General features: G+C 42.5%; 1 protein-coding gene across 1 annotated transcript; it reads right to left on the reverse strand.

The window, feature by feature from the left end:
* Positions 1 to 8299: 8299 nt before the first annotated feature.
* Positions 8300 to 9822, reverse strand: TAF7 (TATA-box binding protein associated factor 7). The gene has a single exon (XM_002710263.5). It carries the CDS (start codon positions 9820 to 9822, stop codon positions 8773 to 8775), a length of 1050 nt encoding a protein of 349 aa, XP_002710309.1. The 3' UTR covers positions 8300 to 8772.
* Between the last annotated feature and the right edge of the window lie 336 nt (positions 9823 to 10158).

Below are 10158 nucleotides of genomic sequence, written 5' to 3' on the forward strand. Positions count from 1 at the left end.
TCTTGCACTTGTCTGTGACTGTAACCCATACTCTGAATATCCCTTGAAAGTCAAAGAAATTGTAACTAGATGTAGACATAGAATCTAGAGGCAACATAAAATATAAGGTCAATGGTTCTAAGAAAATGGACAACAGACTTGTTATTGTAAGAAGAAAGAATCATTATGTAACATGATATAAATATAAAGTCTGGTGCTTGAGAGCCAGGGCCATGCCATTCAGCCTTGCTGTAAGTGTGTCTCTCATTCTACCTGCGCCAATGCCTCCCACACCTTCAGGAACCCCTGGACCTGCTGCAGCTGGACTCTGGCAGCAGGGTCCCAAATACCTGAGTGATCCTGCTCTACCTTCCCAGGTGCATTATCAGGGAGCTGAATAGCCAGGACTGCAACTGGCACTCCAGTATGGGATGCTGACATCACAAGGCAGCAGCTTAACCTGCTGTGCCACAGAGCTGGCCCCTTACTGACCACTTGTTAAATGTCTGTTAATTACAACTGGTTCATTATCTTTTTAAAAAGATTTTTTTTATTTATTTGAAAGGCAGAGTTATAGAGAGAAAGAGAGCAAGAGCTGAACCAGGCCAAATCTGGGAGCCTGGGTCTGGGTCTCCATCTAGATCTCACATGTGGGTGGCAGGGGCCAGGCCTAGCATGGAGCTGGATCAGAAATAGAGCAGCAAACAAATAAACAAACAAAAAACCTCGGCTATGGCCTGGGAAAGCACTAGAAGATGGCCCAAGTCCTTGGGCCCTGCGCTCGCATGGGAGACCCGGAAAAATCTCCTGGCTTCTGGCTTTGGATCAGCCCAGCTCTGGCCGTTGCAGCCATTTGGGGAGTGAACCAGTGGATGGAAGACCTCTCTCTCCATAATTCTGCCTTTCAAATAAATTTAAACAATCACTGGGGAAAAAAATGTAAAGCAGCCCGTATTCAAACCATTTGGGATACATTACAGGCAGAGACTTAACTCGCCATGCCACTTCACCAGCCTGTTCATTGTTTTTTTTTTTTTTTTAAACATACACTGGATCAATCAAGAGGTGCAAGATAGGTAACCAGAAAGATTAGTGATCAGCTTTTGCAGTATGTTCATTCATAAAGAAACTAAATCATAATCTCTCAAGAATTAGACATGTTAGCTCCAAGTTATTCTAAGTGAAAAAAATTTTAAACTGCATTGTGTAATAGTAACTAACTACTCTTAGTTATTTTAAAGACTGATATAGGTAATATCATTTAAGCCATGAACAACATAGAGAAAATTTAAAGTTACTGGGTATATCAACATTTAAGGCATTATAATTAGGCACTCTATTTGTGCACTACGTACTAAGCAGTATCAGAAGTGATATTATATTAATTGGATTTTACTACAGTCACCTAATAGAAATTGGGAATCAGGGTGAGTATTTGGCTTAGCATTGAAGACCCCACTTGATCTGCCCACATCTGGTGTCAGAGTACCTGGGTTGAAGTCATAGTTCTGTCCTTGATTCTAGCTTCCTGGTAATGCACACCCAGAGAGGCTCAGCCAATTTGGTCCCTGCCACCTATGTAGGAGACCTGGAATTGTTTCTAGCTCCCAGGTTTGGCCTGGCCCAGCTATGGCTGCTGTGGGCATTCGGGGAGTAAACCAGCGGGTGGGAGTTCTACCCTCTGTCTAACTGAAATAAATAAATAAAAATATAAAAATAAATAATTTTGAAAATTTCCTTTGAAACTTCTTGAATAATAAATGAAAGCCTAACAATAAATGCTGAATTCCAACTAAAATGGGCAAGTATATATTCATGCATGTCTTAGAAATGGTTTTGGCTTTTAGGTGTACTCCTTAAGACAAAGAGAACCTATTATCATCTCAGTGATAAGGAAGTACAGGGGCTGATGTTGTGGCACAGCAGGCTAAGCTGTTGCCAGCACCCCATATTGGATTACTGGTTCGAGGTCTTGTTGCTTTACTTCTAATCCAGCTCCCTGCTAATGTACCAAGTATTTGGGCCCCTGCCATCTGTGGGAGAGACCTGGATGGAGCTCCAGGCTCCTGGCTTTGGCCTGGACCAGATAGGCCTTTGCAGCCATTTGGCAAGTGAACCAGCAGATATAAACACTCTCTCTCTCTCTCTCTCTCTCTCTCTCTCTCTCCCTCCCCCTCTCCCCCTCTCCCCCTCTCCCCCTCTCCCCCTCTCCCCCTTTCTCTTTCTCTGGAACTCTGCATTTCAAATAAGTAAATCTTAAAAACAAGAAAAGACATCTCGAGGCAGGCTTTGTGGTACAGCGGGTTAGCTGCAGCTTGGCATACCCACATCCCACATCAGATGGCTTCCAATCCAGCTTCCTGCTAGTGGCCCTGGGAAGGCAGTGGATGAAGTTCCAAGTACTTGGGTCCCTGCCACCCATGTGGAGACCTGGATGGAGTTTGAAATACAGTTTTACAAACAACAGAAGCAGAAGTCAAGTTCCATGAAATACTTTTTTCTGCTTTTAAGCACATGTCCTCCAGAATATACATACTAGAAAATAAGGGTGAAGGAATTTCTGTTTATTGAAGACAACTACTCATTAAAAACAAAAGATTTATTTTATTTATTTGAAGAAGGGGGGGGAGGAAGGAAGGAAGGAAGGGAGGGAAGGAGGGAGGGAGGGAGGGAGGGATCAGCTGGTTCATTCCCCAGATGCCCCCAACGGCCAGGGCTAGGCCAGGCCGAAGCCAGGAGCCAAGAGCTTCTTCTGGTCTCCCATGATGGTTGCAGGGGCCCAAGAATTTGGGCCATCTTCCACTGCTTTCCCAGGTGCATTAGTGGGGAGCTGGCTCAGGAGTGGAGCAGCTGGGACTTAAACCAGTGTCCATATGGGATGCTGGTGCTGTAGTCGGCAGCTTAGCCTGCTGTACCACAGTGCCAGCCCCAAGACCACCACTCTTGATAAGCTGAAATAGCCAAATGACATACTCCCCAGCAACTAGATTCAGAGGCCAAACAGTTACTAGAGAAATTAAGGTTTGAACTGAGGCCTCAGTGACAAAAAGGGACCCTTGAAAATACCTGGAGACTGTTCCAAGAAAAGGGAACCGTAAGTAGCCATTGTTCTGCAGGAGGAAAGAGCTTGACATTGAAGTATAGAAAGGCTCGGGGTTGCTTGGTAGTGCACAGTCTCACTAGTCTATGTTTTCACTTAAAATTCTTCCTGGAGGGACCAGGCATTGTGGTGCAGCTAGTTAAGCTGTTGTTTGAGATGGCCACATCTCATGATGGAGTGCTGGTTTGAGTCCTGGCTTGAGTCCTGGCTACTCTGCTTTGGAGAGTTTCCTGCTAATGTGCTTAGGAAGGTAGTGGATGGCAGCCCATATACGTAGGCTACTGCCACCATTTAGGGACACCTGGATAGAGTTCCTGGCTCCTGGCTTTGGCCTGGCCCAACCCTGACTGTTGCAACCATTTGAGGAATGAACCAGCAGATGGAAGGTCTCTTTCTCTGTCACTCTTTCAAATAAATACATAGATCTTTCTAAAAATAGACTAATTAAAAATTGTTTACTGGAGGCCTCTTACAGAAGAATATTTATTGCAGCATTCTGTGTAATATCAAATGAAAAATGGAACAATTGGGGAATGTATAAAATTAAGAAAAAAAACTCTGAAAAAATACCTATAAATGTTGATAAAGGATTCAGATAATGTCTGAGTAATTTGCAGGATAGTGTTTATAACAAAATCCTGTTTCTTCTGCTTTATATGATCACACATGTATTTAATTTATTAAATGCCAGATAAAAGCATGGATTAACATGTATCAGAAGGATAAGGAGTTTACCCTAGAAAGTTGATGTGAGAGGGATAACTTTTACTTCTTGTAAAATCCCTACATTGTCTAAAGTTTTTCATGGAGTCTTTTATTTCTGTAATATTATAAAACATTCATTTTTATAAAGTTCTTCAAAATTTCTGTTCATGAACCCAGAAATACTGAAAAGTGTAGTCCAACCATGTAACAAACTCATTAGTCAAGGGAGCTGTGAGAAAATAAGTCATTTATGGTAACTTGGGACTTAGTGGGATCCCAGACCTACATCTCTTGCTTTTGAAATTCATGTGACAGATAATTACTTCTATTATGATGTCTTTTAATATTAATGAGAAGCTATACATAAATCAACCAAGTAAATATTAGAGCTGCTGTACTAAACTGTGTAATCTGTATACCACAGATATAGTTGAAGTAAATTGTTTCTGCTATAAGCTAATTTCTAGGCTTTCACTTAGAAAATTTCTTAAATTTGCAATCAGTCATGCATATTTAAAACCACTGTTTATACTTTCTACCATTTGTTCACTCTTTAATTAAAATAATTATTTAATTGCTATTGTGGTCTATATCTTAGCAAGCAGGCAATGTTTGTCTTTGATGTTCACTTACTATATCTCAGACATTGTTCTAAGGAAGTCCTTTATATGACAATAGCCAACAACCCCACGAGTTAGTTATCACCTCCATTTTAGAGTTGAGAATAGGCAAATAAATTATGTTACCTGTCCATGAGGGCGGTCATTGGTCTGGTGGTTAGGATGCTTGGGATGCTCACATTCCAAAACAGACTGCCTGGGTTCAGGCGTCAGCTCCACTCCCTATTCCAGCGTCCTGCTAACGTGCATTCAGGGAGGCAGTGGGTGACAGCTCAAGTAGCTGGGTCCCTGCCACCCATGTGGGAGACCCAGATTGAGTTCCCAGTTCCCAATTTAGGAAGTGAACCACTGGGAGAAACATCTCTCTATACCTCTCAAATGAGTAATAAAGTTAACCAGTGTCACACAATTAATAGGTCACTGAACTAGGATACAAACCTAGGTATAATATTTCCTGATCTTGAAATTTTTTTTAAAGATTTATTTATTTATTTGAAAGTCAGAGTTACACAGAGAGAGGAGAGGCAGAGAGAAAGGTCTTTCATCTAATGGTCACTGCCTAACTGGCTGCAACGGCCGGAGCTGTGCCGATCCAAAGCCAGGAGGCAGGAGCTTCCTCCGGGTCTCCCATGCAGTTACAGGGGCACAAGAACTTGGGTCATCTTCTACTGCTTTCTCAGGCCATAGAAGAGAGCTAGATCAGAAGTGGGACTCAAATCGGTGCCCATATGGGATGCTGACACTGCAGGCAGTGGCTTTACCTGCTATGCCACAGTGCCAGCCCTGAAATTTTAATCTTTATTCTTCAGTAAATTTACAGTGACTAACAAGCTTTTGGAAAAATGTCTCCCAGTGAAATTACAGCCTAGTGGGAGATAGGAGCAGCGGAATATTTACACGTTAGTAAATTAGCATGTTCCAGTAGACTGTACAGTGTGTGATAACCGACTCTGAATGCTTAGCTTGGTACTTTAAGTATCCCGTTTGTTTGGACAGTATTTGTAGAATGAATAAGAGCGTGAAGTACAGAGTACAAGGAAAACCATAATAGGGTTGCTTAATCAAGAAAGCCTTGCTAGGGTGACATTTAGGTTGAAACATAAATTAAGAAGGACTCTCAAAGGAAAACCTCCTAGGTAGAGGGAACAGCTTGTTAAAAATCTCTAGGCCCAGAAGAAAAATAAACTCAAAGAAATGTCCAACAGGCTTGGGATATATTAACCATTAGTGTTGGGAAATGATGAACTGCATCACTCATAATCTTATGTATCACATAATCTTGTGAATCACCTTTTTCAGAAATATAAACTTAATCCTGAGGTTTGTGAGTATCACTTAAGAATTCTAAGACATGATTAGATCACTGGTGGCAGTCAAAAAAATTACATTGTAAAGAACAAGGTTTACACATGGGGCCAGCATTGTGGCACAGCAGACTATGCCACCACCTGCAACAGTGGCATCTCACGTGGGCACCGGTTTGAGTCCTGGCTGCTCTATTTATGATCCTGCTCCCTGCTAATGTGCCTGGGAAAACAGCAGAAGCAGCAGAAGATGGTGCACTTGGGCCCCTGTACTCATGTTGGACAGGCTCCTGGCTTCTGCCTGGCCTGGGTCTGGTTGTTGTGACCATTTGGGGAGTGAACCAGTAAATGGAAGATCTGTCTCTTCCCTCTCTATAGCTCTTTCAAATAAAAAGATTTTTTTAAATGTTTATTTATACACACCAGTTAGGAAGCTACCATCACTTGCCAGGCAAGGTAACAGTGGCTTGCATTAGGACAGTGGGGTGCAGATGAAGTAGTAATTGAAGTTTTTTTGGAAGTAGAAATCGTAAGTGGTTAAGTGAAGGGAGAAATCAAAGAGTTATGGCTCAAGTTTTAGCTTCAGGAGTTGAAGATGTAGTACCATTTATTTTCACAGAAACTCAGAAGGAAAAGCAAGTTTCTTGAGAGAGGAAGTGTTCTATTTTGTCGAGTTTCCTGAAGGATGTTTCAAGTGTGCTTCCAGTACAGAGGTGAATAATAAACCTGCTCTCTTCTGAGCCTCAAATATAATTAATGGAGACCTCAGATTCAGCACAGAGCTAATAATTAAAAAAGTAATAATGGGGGCAGCAGGCTGTTTTGTTAGAGTATCTACCATACTTCTTTTCCATTGCTGAGGGAACTCAGCTATCTTTGATGCTGAGATCTTGATTAAATTATTTGAGAGGCTGACACTGTGGCATAGCTGGTTAGTGCCCATGCTGCTCCACTTCCAAACAGCTCACCGTTAATGTCCTCGGAAAAGCAGAAGATGGCCCAAGTGTTTGGGCCCCTGGCACCCACTTGGGAGATCTGGACACGTTTCTGGCTTCAGCCTGGCCCAGCCCTGGCTGTTGCAGCCAATTATGGAGTCAATCAGCAGATGGAGGATCTCTGTCTCTCCCCTTAGATCTGTAACTCTTTCAAATAAGTAAATAACTCTTAAAAAAAAAACTTGGCAAGTGTTCTACTGTAAAACCCAGCATGGGGGGAGCTGTTCAGGTATCACTGCAGTCATATGTACTAAAACAGGAGAATCTGTTACCAACACCCAAACACATTGAGGAAATTTGCTTTGTATTACCAAATGTCAAAAAATAATCCAAATTCCAGACACTGAGGGAAACCTTGCTTAACCCTACAAGTTCCACACTAAAACCTCCCAAGTTCTGAAAATGTTTTTGTAAATTAAAAATGATCTTGTAGGGGAAAAAGTTACCCTTGTGAAGTCTCAAAGTCTCAGCATTCATTTTACTTTGGTTCTAATTAGTTTTAACATGTTTCCTATCAAACAGAAATTTTAAATGGGCTTGAAATGTTTACTTCATGAGGCTAGTATTTTAAAACCAAACCATTTTTTAGGCAAGTAAAGCTGTCAAAAGTGAATTGCATATAACACTGCATTTCATAAATTTTATCACTGATTTTCAAGAACAGATCAAGTGTAAAGCATTAAATTATCTTTAAGGGCATGGGAAGTTTAAGAGAGTATGAAAACTGTTAAAAGAAATTTTGTAATGCCAGACTATGGTACTGACTTCCTTAAGGATTTCAGTGAAATGAAGTGGCTAAATCACTTATCAGGATATTAAATAACTGTGGAATTAAAATAAAAATAATTGGAAACATAATCTAATCCAAACCAGTGCTGTGGTTCATTGGACTTCACTTGATAGCCATTGTTTTTATTCCCAATATTTTCTGCAGGTAAAAACAGTGCTTTTAAAAAAGGGTAAAGCAGCCGGCGCCGTGGCTCAATAGGCTAATCCTCCACCTTGCGGCGCCGGCACACCGGGTTCTAGTCCCGGTTGGGGCGCCGGATTCTGTCCCGGTTGCCCCTCTTCCAGGCCAGCTCTCTGCTATGGCCAGGGAGTGCAGTGGAGGATGGCCCAGGTGCTTGGGCCCTGCACCCCATGGGAGACCAGGAAAAGCACCTGGCTCCTGGCTCCTGCCAGGATCAGCGCGGTGCGCCGGCTGCAGCGGCGGCCATTGGAGGGTGAACCAACGGCAAAGGAAGACCTTTCTCTCTCTCTCTCTCTCTCTCACTGTCCACTCTGCCTGTCAAAAAAAAAAAAAAAAAAAAAAGGGTAAAGCAGGCCTTCATCTACAAATACTAGAGTAGTTTAGAATGGCTCTGTATCTCATGTTTTCCAGCCTCCTGATGGAGCAGGTGGATTAGAACCTTAATAGAATGCAAAGATGACATTTCCCAATTTCTGCTATGTTCCTTTTTTTTTTTTTTTTTAACCCACAACTGCTTCTTTACCTGCAAAGCAGGACCAAACTGACCAATCATTAAACTCTACCGAGAAACCACCTCAAAAGATTATCTGACTCCTATTACCAATGAAAAAATCAAGACACATAAGTTGAAAATTAGTCGCTTTTATTTATGTTAGAAACCTTATGAAATTATTTGCATCTCTACATGTGTGAAACTGCTTTGATTTAACTGAGAAAATAGTTAGGGAAACATATGCAAACCAACTTCATTGCCTCTACACTAGGTTCTTACCTATCTCAGAAGGCACCACATGGCAGCAATAGCAGCTTCCGGGAAATGGGGAAACAGCAGCAAAGTCCTGCAATGCAGCTGTGAATATTAGGGTTCAGCTGTTCATTCCACTAACCCTACAACTTCCTAACAATTACATTACTGCCTAGTCAATCCTAATTCTATAGAATGAACACCTAGCAAAGTGCTTCTTGAAAACAAGATAATTTAAAAAGAACTTCTAGCATTAGAAGGAACGGGAACTACTGCAAAATCTTAAAATCCAGAAAAAGTGATGAAGATTTTCTTAGTGTGGAACCATCAGGTTCAAAATGATCAAAATTCTTCTTACTTCTCTAGGAGTGACTCCAGCTCTTCCTGCAAAGAGCTGAGCTGCTCCTTTTCTCGGTCTTCCTTTTGTTTTAACTCATCCAGCACAGCCTGAAATCTGTTCTTGAGAGCCAGGTTTTCCACCTTCATGATGAGATCCTCCTGTCGCTTGGCCCTGTCCTGGGTCTCCTGGAGCTTGCCTTTCATGTTGTCAATCTGCTTCTGAATGCCCATAACCAGCTGGTTGGTCCCTTCGTTTTCTTGGTGCTGTTCATCTGACTCATTCAGCTTGTCCTGCAGCTGTCTCTCCAGGTCTTCCTCAGTGTCGATGATGTTTATATCTTCTTCGTCCTGGTGCTGGGTGTCATCTTCATCCTCGCTGCTGCTGCTGAGGTCATTGAATATCTCCCGAAGCTCATCGTGCTCCAGGGAGTCCTGGCCCTGCCTGTGGCCAGACATTCCTGGGGAAGAGATGTCAAGGCCTTGATTCTCCGTCTCTTTTGTTTCATCTTCAGCAATTATCTCCCAGCGAGTACTGACAGCTTCCGCATCTGTACTCAGCAACCGCTTCACTTCTTTCTCCACGTCTGGAGACTCAATATACTTTTTCTTTGCTGTCTTCCGGAATCTTCTCTTTCTGACATTCTTTAGAGGCAGAGTAATTCCATGGTTCCAGACGAACTTTTTCTCTTTGTCCTTATCCTTTTTCTTGCTTGCTTTGGGGTCAGCAGCAGCAACTGGCTCCTCCACAGGGGGATAAAGATCACCATCAACTGTGGACACGAGCATCTGACAGATATCAGCAGTCTTGTAAAAGGTTTTTTTATCGATGGTTTTCAAGCTTTCCATAACACACGGCAGATCCACCAGTTTTGAGGCCAGAGGGACCCGGTCCACTCTGACAATTCCATGACGCCCATCGGGGTGTAACTCGATGGTCAGTCTGTCTTTCAGGTTGACATGCCCCGACTGCACTGCCCTCCTCACAGTAGCAGCATATTCTGGAGGCAGGCGCAAGATAAACTGGCTCTCCAGCTCATGAGGGGCATCATCTTTGCTCTTACTCATCTTCACTTCTTTCTGACTCCCTTCTCCTAATAAACACTTGCTGCACTGAAAAGTTTCAGCTACTGCAACAATTTAAAAGACCAGTTCCTTATGAATTAAAATCTAACAACAGAAGGTTCTATGCAGAACAGTAGCTAAGCATCTGTTTTGTCTTAATTTTTAATCAAGCCACAAATCTTTTCTCTAAATATGCTGCACTCCACACCCGCTGTTTGTTACCGACACACTGGCTTATTCAGAGAATTAAGTCCATTTAAAGCCTGGAGCTGCAATGCCGAGTTCCAGCCTCTAGGTGCCGCCTCCAGACAATGCAGACAGAGCAAGCGGGCGAGCGAG

Source organism: Oryctolagus cuniculus, chromosome 6 (assembly GCF_964237555.1).
Source record: "Oryctolagus cuniculus chromosome 6, mOryCun1.1, whole genome shotgun sequence".
In the NCBI taxonomy this organism is placed as follows: domain Eukaryota; kingdom Metazoa; phylum Chordata; class Mammalia; order Lagomorpha; family Leporidae; genus Oryctolagus; species Oryctolagus cuniculus.

What these genes read in the sequence shown, in the direction of transcription:
- TAF7 (XM_002710263.5), bottom strand. Translation starts at nt 9,822, where the DNA reads ATGAGTAAGAGCAAAGATGATGCCCCTCATGAGCTGGAGAGCCAGTTT.